At 32.4% G+C, this 16,060-nt stretch overlaps 4 protein-coding genes across 4 annotated transcripts; 2 read left to right on the top strand and 2 right to left on the bottom strand.

Moving 5' to 3' along the window:
* Positions 1–86: 86 nt before the first annotated feature.
* On the bottom strand, positions 87–120 carry Tsp_01945 (hypothetical protein; the record flags this gene model as incomplete). Its single annotated transcript, XM_003377716.1, has 1 exon — positions 87–120. A coding segment is annotated over exon 1 (34 nt), but the record flags the coding sequence as incomplete, so codon positions are not given.
* A 1,269-nt stretch (positions 121–1,389) lies between these two features.
* Positions 1,390–5,885, top strand: Tsp_01946 (importin-7). Its single transcript, XM_003377715.1, has 23 exons — positions 1,390–1,452; positions 1,516–1,763; positions 1,826–1,984; positions 2,044–2,086; positions 2,116–2,196; positions 2,264–2,353; positions 2,732–2,826; positions 2,900–3,073; positions 3,146–3,191; positions 3,272–3,371; positions 3,435–3,622; positions 3,683–3,772; positions 3,846–4,014; positions 4,109–4,171; positions 4,211–4,329; positions 4,408–4,545; positions 4,612–4,678; positions 4,749–4,874; positions 4,954–5,054; positions 5,129–5,290; positions 5,377–5,513; positions 5,571–5,713; positions 5,848–5,885. Exons 1-23 carry the CDS (start codon positions 1,390–1,392, stop codon positions 5,883–5,885), a joined length of 2,640 nt encoding a protein of 879 aa, XP_003377763.1.
* Positions 5,886–6,354: 469 nt separating this feature from the next.
* Positions 6,355–9,334, top strand: Tsp_01947 (NADH-cytochrome b5 reductase 2). The gene is made up of 14 exons (XM_003377714.1): positions 6,355–6,406; positions 6,468–6,550; positions 6,675–6,804; positions 6,887–6,999; positions 7,070–7,153; positions 7,306–7,383; positions 7,460–7,501; positions 7,595–7,750; positions 7,808–7,880; positions 8,428–8,516; positions 8,594–8,699; positions 8,818–8,987; positions 9,017–9,149; positions 9,261–9,334. Exons 1-14 carry the CDS (start codon positions 6,355–6,357, stop codon positions 9,332–9,334), a joined length of 1,383 nt encoding a protein of 460 aa, XP_003377762.1.
* Positions 9,335–11,959: 2,625 nt separating this feature from the next.
* Positions 11,960–13,420, bottom strand: Tsp_01948 (hypothetical protein). Its single transcript, XM_003377713.1, has 5 exons — positions 13,331–13,420; positions 12,939–13,205; positions 12,698–12,847; positions 12,360–12,526; positions 11,960–12,329 (listed from the first exon to the last, which is right to left on the bottom strand). The coding sequence occupies exons 1-5, from the start codon at positions 13,418–13,420 to the stop codon at positions 11,960–11,962; spliced, it is 1,044 nt and encodes a 347-aa protein (XP_003377761.1).
* Positions 13,421–16,060: the final 2,640 nt, after the last annotated feature.

Genomic DNA, 16,060 nt, shown 5'->3' with positions numbered 1-16,060 from the left:
GGTGGTATTTCACCAATTCCATAGAAATAACAATTATTTAAATATTTTAAAAAATTTATTATAAAAAACTGAAATGTAAAAATAACTTGCGGTGAAGTCAAGCGTGTAACAAGTGATCATATCCGCTGAAGCACTGCTGAATCACAACCCAGCCATATGAACCAAACTAATAAAATCTAAAACAGATTTCAGTTAAAAAGCATATAACATGATAAACTGCAAAAATAAAAATTTTGACAATAAAATGTTCTGTCTAGCTTCATTCCCGCTATATAAATTGAAATTCAGGTACAATTCGTATACAAATTTTAATGTTGAGCAAAGCTGAATCATCGATAGAAAAAGGTATGCTATGAAAAAAAATATTAATTAATTTGAATTTATTTTCTGTTTATTTATTTCAAGTGTGGCGCACACAAATTTGGCAATGAAATATTCCAATAATGTTGCGATACTGTATCTAATTCTTACTGTATAAAACAACTGAGTTACCTTGCGTGTTACGACAGTTGGTGCCTCTGCAGGTAATGTATGATTGGAATGTATATAACTTTTATTCAGTTATCCTTCAAATATACTATCATACTGTGAAAAGTTTTAAGTTTTGTTATTGTTTTATTTAGTTGTTAGTAGTTTCTGTGGAACATTTTTTAATTTTTACTTTTGATTTTTTAAGAATGACATTTATCAAGTGCAGGCATATTTAAAAAGTTATAAGAGCACTAAGCATTTATACGATATGAATATTTATAATATGCTACTTTTATTAAATAAAAAATATTCAATATTGACTATAAACGAAAAGAATACTTTTGTTGAATTTTCTATCATTATTGCTATTTATTCCTGCAAATCAAAATACGCGTCTATTAGTTAGTGATTTAGTTTTGCTACGACATTAATTTTTGCGTTAGTTACATCAGGTGCGATAGTGACACGTTTGAGATTGGTTCTAATTTACGGTTATTCTTTTTTTTTTGTTACATTTTTTTCAAAGTATAATATGTTAAACGGTTGTTGACTGACAGTTTTTTATTTTTTTATACTCCTTCTGTTGCCCATTTATTTATTTTAACGGTACTTCCTTTACATGACGTTGTATATTGAAAATTTTTTTTCAAGTGTACGAAGAGAAAGAAAAAAATGTAGCACAAATCTTTATTACATATGGTTTAGTTTTGCTTTTTTGCAGAGTTTTATTTTTTGTGATTCATTTTGTTTCAGTTCACTGTTCATTATTACTTTTTCATTGTTCATTGAACTTTATTTTTAAATTTAACTTTGATTAAAGAAAATATTGAAATTTAAAACTTACCTAGCATGTGGTGAATTGTTTTAAGATGATTTAATTTTAGAATATTTTAAATTATGGAATTGAACAAAATTATTATGGCTTTGAAGGCAACTTTAGATCCGAAAGGACGTCACCAAGCGGAAGAATATCTAGAAGGGGTATGTGGAAATTTAATTGAAAACGTAATTTTGGTTCAGTAATTTTTTCTTTTCAATGATCAGATCAAGAAAATTGTTGGCTTTACACCACTGTTGTTGCAAATACTTTTGACTGACGATGTTGAACAGCCAGTTCGTCAAGCGGCTTCTATTTATTTTAAAAACATGGTAATGACTTATTGGGATGAGTCTCCAAGCGAAGTTGTGCACGGCTCTACCACCGGCCTGATGTTCACCATTCACGAACAAGATCGACACATCATTCGCCAGAATATAATTGAAGCGATTGTAAAGTCTGTGGAAGTTATACGGTAAAGTTTACTTTGTTTATTATTGTTCATCTGTTTTTACTGATTTTTTTGGTATTTTGTAGAGCGCAACTGGCGGTATCGGTGCGAACAATTTTGAAGACAGATTTTCCTGGAAGATGGCCAGATATTATAGGAAAATTGATGGAACTTCTCAACGAATCGGATGCCGAAAAATGGCTCGGCTCTTTGACAGTGCTGTATCAATTAGTGAAAAATTACGAGTAAATCAGTATTTTTCATGATAATAATCAAATGGTGATTTTGATTTTTTTATCATTAGGTATTCACGAAACATTAATCGACAACCTATAGCTGATGTGATGGTTAAAGTTTTGCCTCAGCTTCATTTGAGGATGTGTCACTTGATCGACAACAGCAGCCAGGAATCTGTGCATTTGCAGAAAATGATTTTGAAGATTTATCATGCGCTCGTGTTGGTAATCAATGTTTTAAAACATTTCTACCACTTATTTTCACTTGTTCATATTTTGACATTTCAGTATCACTTACATACCGATATTCTGTCTGAATCTCATTTTTTGGAATGGATTATTGTCGTAATTAGAGTGTTAGAAATTCCTGTGCCACCGGTAAGTTGATTGGTTTGATTTAATATTTATATTGTATCTTTTTACTATTTATCACCATATGATTAATTTCCTGATAGATGAATATTGATAAGTATAAAAAAAATTTTTTTCTCCATGTTATGGTTTTCTTGTAATATTTATTTCATAATGTAAAATTGCTATTGTTTATAATTTTCAAGTACAGCGCTTAAAGTGTTTCAGTTATGGCATGTAGGCAATATCTTTAAATTATAAAAATAAACAGAAAAATGTCAGTTTAATTAATACATGTGGGATAAATTTTTTTTTGATGCAGTTGTAAATTTGTTTTAGAAAATTTAGTGAAATTTGAATTTTTTTGCTCTTGTAAAAGCATAATTAATTAAAATAATTTTTGAGGAATCTCTGGCTGTCGATCCAGAAGATCGTCCTCAACTTGTGTGGTGGAAGTGCAAAAAATGGTCTGCGAGAATTTTGAGCCGCATCTATGATCGGTATTATTTCTGTTTTACATTGATTGCTGTTGGGTTTTGTTTGTTGTTGATTGAATTTGTTATTTTAATGTAGCTTTCACGAAGACAAAAATTCAGATCCTGGTTTCTTGGCTTTGCGCAGAGTGTTTTTCAAGCACTGTCTGATGCAGACAATACAGAGCATGTTGAAAGTGTTGAATTGCTATAGGCAGAATGAATACATATCTCCACAAGTGTTGTATTTGGCATTGGAATATTTGACAACAGGGTAAAGTTTTGAATCAGATAATTTTTGTGTGCAATGTTGTTCATGTTTTCTTTTTCTCATTTTCAAATTTAGTGTTCGAGAGACAAACGGTTGGAAAGCTGTGAAAGCACACGTCATGGTAAGTTGATCATAATAATAATAATAATATTAATAATAATAATAATTGAAAAGTAACATTCTTTATTGACTGCTTTCAAGGATATAATACAGACAGTTATTTTTCCACTGTTGTGCTTCTCTAATGAGGATGATGAACTTTGGCACACCGATCCACAGGAATATATTCGTTCTAAATTGGGTATGCATTTTTTTCTTTTGTTTTGTGTTTTGTATAATTTTGTTTTGTATAATTTTTTTAAAGATTTATTTGATGAATTTTTGAAACCATCTTCGGCGGGAATTCGCTTTTTGCATTCAGTAATGAAAAGAAAGAATTATCTTGGTGAACTGGTGAAAATGGTAAATCATGTACTCTCAACACCGGATGTCGCTCCACAGCACGTCGATGGTGCTTTCAACTTCTTTGGTGTGCTTTCGACGAAATTAACAGTAACACTGAAATTGAAATTTGAACTACGATTCTACATTAAATTTGATTGTAACATTTAGAAAAAAGCCTATTTGCCATTTGTATGCGAAATGTTGAAAACACAAGTGATTCCTCGATTTTCCGATCCGCATGGATTTTTGCGCGCCAGGGTTTGTTGTGTGCAATTGAATAATAATAATTTTTATTCATTTTTTGCCATTTTCCACGATTTGCTATTTTCAGGCATCCTACGTGATATACATGTATTCGGATTGTAATTTCGATGACAAAGATCTGATCGAGAAGATGATGATCGGAGTGATCATGTTGATTTTGAACGATCCAGAGCTGCCTGTTAAAGTGGACGCAGCATTGGCTTTTCAAAGCATCTTACGCTTTGACGAAGAAGAAGGTGAGAATAAGCATAACATTTTTGTTGTTTGCATTGATCTGCATTGTTTCACATCTTTATTTATTATATGTGTTTGATTTCAATTTTGTTTTAGATTTATCTTACATTATTCCATACGTTAGACCGCTTGCGCTTGGTAAAATTTCCCCATTTGCTCGTAATTGCGCATTTTATTTATTTGTTTTTTTAATTTTAGCTTTGCTGAATTTACTTAAAGAAACAGAATGCGATGATATATCAAACGTTCTCAATCGTTTAGTTCAACATTTCTCTACGGAAATTGTTCCGGTTGCAGTTGAAATAGCTCAAAATTTAGTAAATTTAAATTCAGAATTGTTTCTTGTTGTTTTTGCTTTTCGTTATTGATTATATGGTTTAAATTTTAAATTGCAGGTGAACATTTTTACCAGCTTGGTTCATCCTACGTTAGATGATGATGAAAGCGATTCCCACGACAATCGTTGCATGACTGCTATGGGTGTTATCAACACCTTGGAAGCTTTAATCGATGCAACCGAAGATTATCCAGATGTAAGGATTTTGATTTAAAAAATTTTCTTTTTCATGCATCATTTTTATTATGCAATAATAAAACAGGTATCGATTCATTTGGAGCCAGTTCTTACGATAGTCATTGAAATGGTTATTTCTCAGAAAATGATTGGTAATTCTTCTTTTTTTCTTTACTTTTTATTAAAAATATTTCAAATCATATTGTTTTTTCTTATGTTTAGATTATTATGAAGAAGTGATATCATTGACATATTCATTGACAGCTGTGAATATTTCACCCAGAATGTGGATGATGTTCCATTTGATGTACGAACTTTTCAGTGGTGATGGAATCGATTATTTTTCAGGTTTGTAATTGATGTTTTAGCACAAACGACGATTTGGTTAAATTCGTTGTATAAAATTTTTTTTTCTTTTCTTTTCTAGATATGATATCTGTTTTTTATAATTATGTCACAGTTGGAAGCAGTGAATTTTTGAACGATGGTGGACAACGCCTCATGGCACTTTATAACGTCTGCTCAACGGTTGTTTACTATTTTTATATATGCGTATATTTTTATTATTCATTAAATAACAATGTTACTCTGTTTGTGTATAGGCTTTGACATATGAAACTGATGTTGGTGACAATCTGGCGGTCAAGCTGATGGAAATTATCATTTTACAGTTTCGAGGCAAGGTGGAAACTTTCCTCTGCCCGGCTATAGAATTGGTCGCCAAGCGTTTGGAAGTCGGCAAGCGTACATCGGATTTTTTGATCGTCTGTCTGGATGTGCATATTTCTTTTTTTTTCTGTTTAATTTACAATCAATCGATCTTAGACAGTGTTTAATTTCATTACTTTAGTTATTTTTCGCATGTCTGCTGCACAATCCTCAACTTACAATTGAAATCACTCAACGGTTGTACGTGAACGAACAAAAGGAAACATTATTGCATTATTTTCTAGCAAACTGGTTCAGCGATATGAACATTTTCATCAGGTGGCATTTTTCGTTTATTTATTTATTTGTTGTTTACTTTTTAAAATAATTTTTCAGCTTACACGATCGCAAGATGTGTCTTATTGGCTTGTGTTCGTTGATCCAGTTGAATCAGAGGCCACCAGTAGTAGCGGAATTGGGATCACGCATCTTGCCGTCATGTATTACAACTTTGAAAGCTCTTTCACGTCTCTATGACAGTAAGGGATAAAAAAATAAATTCTTTTTTTAAAAAATAAGATATAATTGAATTGGTTAAATTTGTCTTATTCAATGACTGATCCATAACTTTTGAATGTAGCTTTTTATTTTTTGCATTGCAAACTTTTTTCAGATCGCATGCTTACTCGGTTACAGAAAATATCGAAATGAACTTGCTTGTCATTTTTTTAACTATGGTAGATTATTAATAGAGCTGGGGAATGAGGCTTTTCTCGTCATTCGGATGATTGTATTTAGCAGAATTTATTTCAGAAGAAATTTTTGTATTTAGATTTTTTGTTCATTGTATTCGATAAATAGAGAGGCTGCAGTGTAATAAGGAATGAGTGCAGCTTACAACAACAAAAATTTTTGCTGATATTTTAGAATTTGATAATTTATTTTAAGATTCATTCGATCTTTTTGATAATACATAAATATATCGAAGACCATACGATCCATGTAAACTGTTTTTTGATTTCAGATTTTATTGTTAGTGTAGAATTTTGTTAATCATTTGAACGTGTGTAATTGTGCTATTCGTCAGAGTTGTTTGCTTTTCAATTTTTCAGTGCATATTATTATTAATTTTGTTTAATCTTCAAATGAATATGCTTTGCAGACAAATTGAAAAAGCAAAATGAAGAGAGTTCTGATGAAGAAGAAGAAACCGAAGATGACAGCTCTTGTGGGTTATTTTTGTTTTCTTGTTCGAAATAGTGTCGTTGAATGTGTTGTATTGGTATATTTTAGCAGAGTCGTTGGTTTCGGATCAAGAATCAGGTGAAGCGCACGAAGATGTGAACATGTTCGTCGAAAAAGAGGAAGACAAATCTGTAAGTGGAAAATTTGAAAACTGTGCTTCACATATATATATATTTATATATGCCAATCTGTGCTTTGTGTTGATGTGAATTTCAATTTGAAATTGCAATGATGCCTTGCAACGACAATTTATAGGACAGTGGAAATGAAGATGAATACAGCGACGATACGGACTACGACGAAGATTTGGAAGAATTTTCTACAGTTGTTGATCGAAATGATACCGGCTTTGATGAGATTGTGATTTTCAAAGAAACAATGTGCAGTTAGTGTTTACAAATTCAACGACAACAAAGCATTCCACATTTTACAGTACTGATGTTGTTGTTGTTGTTCTTGTTTTGTAGATGTTCAAGTTCACGATCCGCAGTGGTACAGTTCGTTGGTTAGCAACATGTCGGCTGAAGAATTGGCTCAGCTGCGTGACGTTTTCGAAACAGCAGAACGCCGACGAGTTGCAGTTGGTAAAATATGTTTTTTTTTGTTATCGTATTTGTTTAAAATGAAATAAAATATCCCTTGTGCGTTAGAAGAAGCAGCCAAGGCAAAAGCGGCCGGAGAAGCGGCGACAAGTGGACAACAGAAAGACGCCGGAGAAAGCAGCAATTTGCTTCGTTGATTTTTTTTTAATTTAAAATCTTTTTTTTCGTAATACAATTTGCTTTACGGTTAGCATTCTTGGTTTTCCACTTTACCCGAAAGAGATGATAACGAAAACAGTCTATTATTCTTATTCTTATTCTTATTGGATTCATCTTTCTGACAGACAGTGTTCGTAGTCTTGTTGGCGATTGAATTGAGTAAAGAAAGATTTTTCGGTACAATTCGCAATGTTCTATGTCATGTTTGTTATTTTCCACGTTACAGTATATCGATTGTTTTCATTATTTTGCTTTTCCCATTTCTTTAATGATTTGCAGTTTTTGACAGACAACTGTACGACGATGCTCAACGACAACTGGGTAAGATGCGAAAAAAGTTATGGGAAGAAAAAAAAAATTTTTTTCCCCCCTTTCCCATGGCAGTTTATGAAATTTAATCGTTTCACATTTCAGATAACCACGGCAGCATTGTTAGCCGGTGTTGGCTTGGCGTCGGCTGCTGTTTATTATTACGCGTTCATCAAGCGAAAGCCGAAGAAATTGTTGGAAGATCCCACTGTCAACTACGGCATAGTGTTGGCATCTAAAGAGGTCTGCGAGAATTTGAACGTTTTTTTCTTATTATAACTGAAAGTTTTAATTCTTTTTTAATAAATTAATTTTCAGAAAGTCAATCACGACACGCGTATGTTTCGATTTTCCTTGCATTCAGCCGATCAAGTTCTTGGCCTTGGTGTCGGTAAGTGCTTTACTTGTTAAATTTATTTTTCATCTAATTTGTTGTAAATTTCAAACAACTGAAATTCAGTTTTGATTTCTGTTTTTTTCCAACACCCAGAAGAGCATTTTAACATTAAACTGTTCTCTGTGAAATATATAGATATATGGTGACTATGAAAGTGTTGATGATGACTGTGATGACACTTTGACAATTTTCAGTGTTGGACGAAAATAAAATGTGACTTGCAAATAAAAATGGGTTATGTCTATGTATAAATTTATTTGGACATGAATTTCACTTTTCGCACTACATTATCTTTTTTCTAAATTATCCAGTTTTCTGCACAAATGAATAACACGCGAACAATAAATGGGAATAATAAGTTGTGAAGTACAAGGAAAAATAAATGAAATTATCAGATTTTAATTATGAATATTTAATTTATTGGTGGTAAAAATTTCTTTCACTTTTCTCGCATGTTTATGAACAAAATTTTCTGTTTTATTTTATTTTAGTTTTCTTTTCGAAATAGTATTCTTTTTTTTTGTATTGTCTTCATTTTCAGGGCAGCATGTTCATCTCAGTGCGAAAATTAACGGACAGCTCGTTGTTCGCCCATATACACCAATTAGTGATATCAATGAACGTGGTTCTGTGACGTTTATTATCAAGGCAAATTTTTGAATAAACAAGCAAACAATTTCACTTTTCATAATATATTAAAAATGTAGATTTACTTCAAAGATACGCATCCACTCTTTCCAGAAGGAGGCAAAATGACGCAGTATTTGGATAATTTGAAAATCGGTGACAGTATCAATATTCGTGGACCTGGTGGTTTGCTAACTTACAATGGAAGAGGTTCCATTTTTTGAATTTATTTGTTTTTTTTTTGTTGCATTATGCACTGTTGTTATTTATGAATATGACGAGCATTATTTCTTGTTTCAACTAGGTTGCTTTGCAATAAAACCGTCCAAGAAAGCCGATCCTGTGCAAAAGAAATATAAGAAAGTGGCTATGCTGGCTGGCGGGTCAGGTATAGCACCAATGTACCAATTAATCAAAGCCTCACTAGCTGATTCTTACGATAAACTTGAAATGCATTTGATTTACGCAAACAAAGTACTGTATTTTGAAGAAATGTTTTTCAGTCATGGTCGTTTGAGCAATTGTCTTTGCAGAGTGAGCAGGATATCCTGTTGTTTGAAGAGTTGCTTAATTTGGAAATGAAGCATCCAACAAGATTTCGTGTGTGGTTCACGATAGATACTCGCAAAGGCAAAGGTATGTCAAGCAGGGTCAACCATTCACATTCACCTCTTGGGTAGTCTGTTTTTATTTAAACTTTCCACTAAAAATATGGCAGTATTAATAATTAAGACAATTATTTTAAAGTTTTAAATTATTTCCAAAATACGGTGAAGATTTTGCGTGAGCATGGAAGATGTGCAGCAAGTGTGTCAAACTAAGTGAATCAAGCAAAGTGTACGCAACGCATTGACTGGTTGGCTGGGGATGATTGTGATAATAATTGCAAGCTGTTGCATTGTTCTTGATTATCAGAAATGGCCGTTTATTGTTCATTATTCTGGTGATAATTGTCCCACGTAGCCGGATACAGATGGAAGCACTGTTGTGACGCTTTCCTCGTTGCGTGATGTTCTTGATTGCAATTAAAAGCACTGGGGCAGACATGTGGATTTTATTAATTTTAATATAAGTTGTATTTAATTTGTTTTCAAATTTGTAACAGATCGAAACCAAATCTCACAGTATTATTATAATAATTAATTATATCTCTCTATGTGTAATTAATATCTTCATAGATTTGCTTTTGTTACTAAAAATCCAATAAGCGGACAAAATTCTGTTTAGTATGGGCATACAGCATTGGTTTCATCAACAGTGAAATTATTAAAGAAATTTTTCCCCAACCGTCCGCCGATCTTCTGGTGCTCATGTGTGGACCGGATGCAATGATCGAAACGGCATGTCAGCCGAATTTGGACAAGCTTGGCTATGCCCGGGACAACCGTTTCAAATATTAAAATGATTGTAATTTCTCAAATTATATTTTTTGATTAGAAAAGAGTTGTTTTCACGTACAATGAATGGATCATAGTAATGGGATAATTGGAGGTATGAAGGCACGCGTGCTTAATTAGTTGTCTGCGGATCTTTCCGTAACAGCTGTCGACATTTACTGGTGAATAGTATGGCTAGATGCATTTTGATTTTGATTTTTTGTTTTCTGTTCAATCTCTAACGTTGAATTTCAAATATATTCTGGTATGTTTTTATGTGCCTGTGCTTTTATGCTTGTATGTGTATCCGTGTGATTGTCAACTAGCAAAATGAAAGTTGATTTAATTATTTATTTTCAACAATGTTGATGGGCAGCAGTTCAAATGGATGCATGCAAACAAATCCACAAATGAGTAATCGAAAGTTTCACGTCAGAATGCAATGTTCAGAATGATTTAATTTTAATAAAGTCTCTCTCTATATATATATATGTTTTGTTCAATAAAAATTTAACTTTTTTATCTTGAAACGAAAGTAGTGGCAAATTTCAAAGTGTGTAAAACAATAGCAACAGTAAACTGAATATTTATCGTACTTGTTGTTTGGTTTTTATTAACTTTTTAGTGATCAAATGTAATACAGTGACATAGAAGAGGATGGCGAGTTTGATGAATTTAATTTATAAGTTAGACCAACAAATAAATAAATATCAAATGTTGCCTTTCAGTTGTCGATGCGTTTATTTGTTTCAATTAATAATAATTATAATCAATAGTTAGTTCAATTTGAAATTATTTGTTCACTAATCGCTATATGTGAACAAAGTGCAAAATTTTCATACAGTCATAAACAATTGCTTCGGCAAAATTTATTCACTTTTTTTCTGCAATAATAATACTCTGAAAGGAAGTGAACTTGTTGCTGCATGCATCATTTGCATAATGAACTTTATGAAATTATTTGTTTTCGACTGCAAATTGAGCAAGAGCAACTGCTACGACTTGATGCACTTGCACACTGCAAGCACAGAGTTTTTGTATTTTTTTGTAAATAACTTTTGCATGTTATATTAAAAAAATTTTTTTTTCTTTCAAATCCCATTCCTTGATAAGATTCTGTTAAAAATAGAATTTTCCTATAAAGGATTAATTCATGCCTTCAAAGAGTATGAAATTACAGACACGCACACGCATGTTCATCATTCAGAAGTGAGATTAAAGGCAGAGATGTTGTGATAATTTTTTTACATAACTTTAATACGTATTGTTCTGGAACATGCACCCTTCTCATGTGATACCGTTTGATCGAAGCTGTTTGCAGAGGTAAATTTTGCGATTGAACTTTGCCGTTTTTATAGTAGAACAGTTTATAACGAATAATCTTCATTATTAGCAAAAACAATTTTAAAAAGGGGTCGAAAATTTAGAAAAGAATATTTTGACATTACTGTGAATTAATAATTATATTACGCGTGTAATATGAAAATATTTTTTTGTTAAAATAATTTCTGTTGTTGTTGCTGTTAAAATCTTCAGTTTTATTTAATTGAAAGATTGCAATTGTGTTGTATGCATGCGTGGTTTGTTGTTGTATAATGAATGAAATGAAATGCAACTGCTGATGTTGTGCAGAAGATGATTGGACACAACGGTCAGTTGAAAATCACATCATTTATGATGATTTGCATTTTTGACATGGCCATATTGTGCCATAGATAATAATTTAAAAAATTTTGTATATGAAAGAAAGGAATAAAGAATTCTGTCACACAAAGCACAACCATGAAAAACGACTAGACAAAATTGTTTGGCTTCAATTGATATCAAAAGAAAAAAATTTTTGGAATAAATAAGTAAATAAAGGCATAAATAAATAAAAGAAAATAAAACGGGGGGGGGGCGGATAATAATTGTGAAAGCGTAGAATACAGATAGGCAGAAGAACAAACGACGAACGAACAATAGTACAACGAGGACAACGGTAGTCCTTTCTTATGTGTATTACAAGTAATGCGGTAAAATAAAGAAATGAATATATGAATATGAATAAAATTATGCGTTAAATAAGTGTTATTTTTCTTTTGATTTCGCTAAACGCACACACTTTGATCCGCGACAGCGTCGACCACTGGTCAGCAGTGGGGCAGCGGTGCGGTGGGGATGGCTTGTAGATGATGACTCTTGGGTAAGTGTTGGGGAAGCGTTCAGGCGACTTGTCTGCACTTGAAAATGTCCTGCTCGAGTTCGATTAGCCGATTTTTGATCATCTCGCCTGTCTCGACACACCCCATCCCGTCGGGGCAAGTGCAGAATCCTTTGACGAGGCTGATCGTCTTCTCGCCAATGAACACCCGGTTGCGGATCATACACGTGTCGTTGTTGTAGCAGTACTTCTTCTGCAAAGGAATTATCTTCAAAACAGCAAGCACATGAATATTGGCTCAGCGGCGAATTTGCCAATTCTCAAAACAGTACCGGCAAGCATTTGTACTGCGACATGTCTTCAGCTGGATTCCACAGCTCGCCATGCAGCACGAACGGCTCCGGGCAGATGCAGTTGACAATCTGGTGAAGACCCTTTTTCACCCAAGCCACTTCTCCTTCTTCGCAAATGTGAAATTTGGCCTCATCGCAAAACTGATCATCAGAACAGAATAACATTGAAATTATATTCATTGCTTTTTTGCATTGCATTAAATAAAAGTGAAGAATTTATGAAACATATTACTTTATAAAATATAAAATATTATTATGTACAACAAAATGATAATTTCTCAGTTTTCGTAAGTTGAATTGCTGAAAACATACGTGATATTCAACATCTTGATAAAATAAGGAACTTTCGCTTGAGTGGGGACATTTACGGTCGCCGGGACAGGTGCAGAATTCCATACCAAGAAATCCAATTCGACATGGCTCGTGTGGTTCACAAGTCGGCTTTGGATGTAAGCTGCTCAACTGAAAAAGAAAAATACAAACAACTCATCTGTGATAAACAGCCGCTTGCTTTCAGCAGAGCATTGTATGCAGATAGCAAAGCTTGGCTTACTTTGCGAAGCGACAGCGTTGCAACGCCAAGCCGACTCAAAATCAGCAGCCAGATGAAGCAGCTGATCATGGTGGGCATGGTGCGCACGGCACGACTCTGTTCCGTTGGCTTTGCAAATCTGATTAGAGATACGCAGGTAATGCAGCACCGTGATACTGTATTGCTGCGAACCGAGGTGCTCAGTTTCACTAGCCGTGGTGTTGCTGCTTGATTCGCACGCCTGCTCCGTGCGCGGCGACCACTCTCGAACTCTGATTGACTTTTAAGCTACAAAGTGAAAAATAAGCGCGCATACACATACAGACACACACACACATACATATGTATATATATATATGCAAATAAACAAAAATTATGGAGCAAAGATAATAACACAACCGCGTGAAAATAACGCTATATCGACATAGCCAGGCACGTTTACATGTTCGCAGTTGCAAGCCTGGAATATTACCAGCACACGGAAGCAAGAGCTCATCATCCATTCGCTTTAATCGCCGCTACCCGTCAGTCATCTGACAGGCAATCAACTTAGCATCCATTTTTGAAATAAAGTCTAACCAACCTATTGGTGTAACTGAGTAAATGCAGTAACGGAAAACATGGCAAAGAGGCAGCTGCAGAAAATGCAAAGCTGTATATAATTGCGTGAATAAGTTACCAGAATGCGCGCACATACACGTGGGCGTAGTCGCAACTGTCGATTTCATTTCGTTAATCAAATTGTTAAGATTTAGGCTGCTTGTTCGCCTACTTGCAAAAAGCTTACCGCTAATTGCATTGGTCGCAGTATGTAAGCTTTTGTTGCGTAGTCTGTCTTTCAAAATAAATGAATGTCACGATTCAACCGCAATCCAATTTAATTCGTCTTTGCTAGCATTGCGCAAAAATCGTTTCTAACACAATAAAACATCTGCACATTCCACTGAATTTGTTTACAATTAATATTAAAAAATATCTGTGCAAAAAAGAGAAATTTTAAATAAATATAAATAAACATGAATAAAACAATATTAAATTAGCACGCTTAAATCAAAGTTGCACCACTGAAACCTGCATTATGCGACATTTCGCATAAGCTTTATTTGATATAATATAAATTTCTGACTTTTATTACCAAAATTTTTCTTCATGAATATACAGCTTTGTTTTGTATTCAGAATAGAACTGTTTTTCAAAAATCAAAAATAGAAATTCTGTATTGTCATTTTAAAGTAAGAATATAATTAATTGTATTATAAATGGAATTATTTTATTTATCAAAAAAATTCCACTTTTCATATACTGAAACTTTTGCCTTTCAAATATGATTTATTGTATTTACAGGAAATATATTCAAAATTTTAGTTCATTTAAAATATGGAGTGATTAAAATTATACCACAAATCAGTGACGCCATGAGATTATGAATAAAATTTTTGCATTTTCTCATTTCCGATGTGACTTTTCTGATATTATGTGCGGCCTATTTGATTAAAATTAATTTCTAGGAATTCAACGAATTGTACTTTTTCAAATGACCAAAATATGTAAGATACCTTTTGCAAGTATGTTGATGATTTACCAATAAAAGCTGAATTATGAACAATAATATACGTAAATTACTATGCTCAATAGTTGCAACAGAGCTTGAAAATCATGTACTGGGTAAAGAGGATGCATTTTTAAAATTCTTTGATGCTCTCTCTGAAAACACCGATGTATTGACAAATTTTTTGTCTTTAATGATGAATTTCTTTTTGGCATGGGTCCATAATTTAAATTATTTAATTGAATTTTCAATATTATACATAAATATAACAGTTATTAGGAGTAAAAAAATTAGCTAATAAAGAAAATAGATGGCATCTTTCCAAAATTCAAGGCATTTTCAATTGCAATCAACTTCAAGAAATCCTTTATATTTTGAGTTCGGCTTTTTAATTATTTAAATGTACCACTTTAAGAAAATATGCACATTCAAATAAAGCATGCTAAATTGAGGCTTTTTTAAAGATTAAACTGACATTGCATTTATTTACGTTTAACTAGTAGACAGAATCTGCCTAAACATTTCTCTACATTTATATACTTATATATTTGAAACGATGTTTTCATTATGTTTCTGTAATTTCTTTTATAAAAGTTTTGGACTTGAACACTTTTCTGTCACTCAGCATTTTCCACAGAACCCTTAGACTATACATTTAATTCTTATAAAATGAACAGTCCATCCTATATCATTAATTACAAATGTAAAAATAACTGTATCTGGCACAACTGCATCTCTCATATAAAGCGTTGCTATTCATCCCTTGTTACTTTTATAATAATAAAAAGTTAATTATCATAATTTAAATAATAATTTAAAATATAAATAATAGAAAGGAAACCACATTAATAATTGATGAGTCAAATTTAATGTGAAATTTGAAAATGAAATTTAGAAAATTAAAAAAACCAATTGCTCATTGTACTGATAAAATAAATTGAATAGAAAGAATTTCATAAATTTTTTTTCGTGAAAATAAATAATTTATAAAAAATAATTTAAAGAAGTAATTTGTGGGAATTTGTTGAATGACATTTCTGCTGAAGCACGCTACATTATGTGTCAATATGCAATAATGCGTTGCATTAGTCACGTCTAAAAAGAATGTAATGTATTTTAAATTAGACTGAAAAATGTGAGTGGTATGCTCTCTTAGTTTTTCCATAACGAATTTTCCGATGGCAACTAAATAAATATCAAAACAAAACAAATGACAACTGATGGCTATTCTATAAAGTTGTGGAAAATAGCATAACTCTGCGAGTCAAGAACGAAATCAAATAAATTCTTTGTATGCATAAAAAGGCGCATATTCATAATTATGTACTAAAAGAGAAATTTGTTATTAATTTTTCTTTATTGTTAAGCATAATTAGCACCGCAGGAATATAAATTAGTAAGTGATACTTTTAATATATGACAATTAATATTAATGTGAATATATCAATGTAATATGAAAATGAATAAAACAGTAGAACAGGGATTCAGAAAAAGTTAATTGGAAAAAGAAATGCTAAAATTAAGATGAAAATGCACCTTTTTTACTTGAAATTATTGGTCTTTTCTTGATCCCTTTCCAGTAATTCTTAATTAA

Source organism: Trichinella spiralis, assembly GCF_000181795.1.
Source record: "Trichinella spiralis strain ISS 195 chromosome Unknown Scfld4, whole genome shotgun sequence".
In the NCBI taxonomy this organism is placed as follows: Eukaryota; Metazoa; Nematoda; class Enoplea; order Trichinellida; family Trichinellidae; genus Trichinella; species Trichinella spiralis.
Note: the sequence above shows the minus strand (reverse complement) of the source record. Positions and strands in the feature narration are given on the sequence as shown.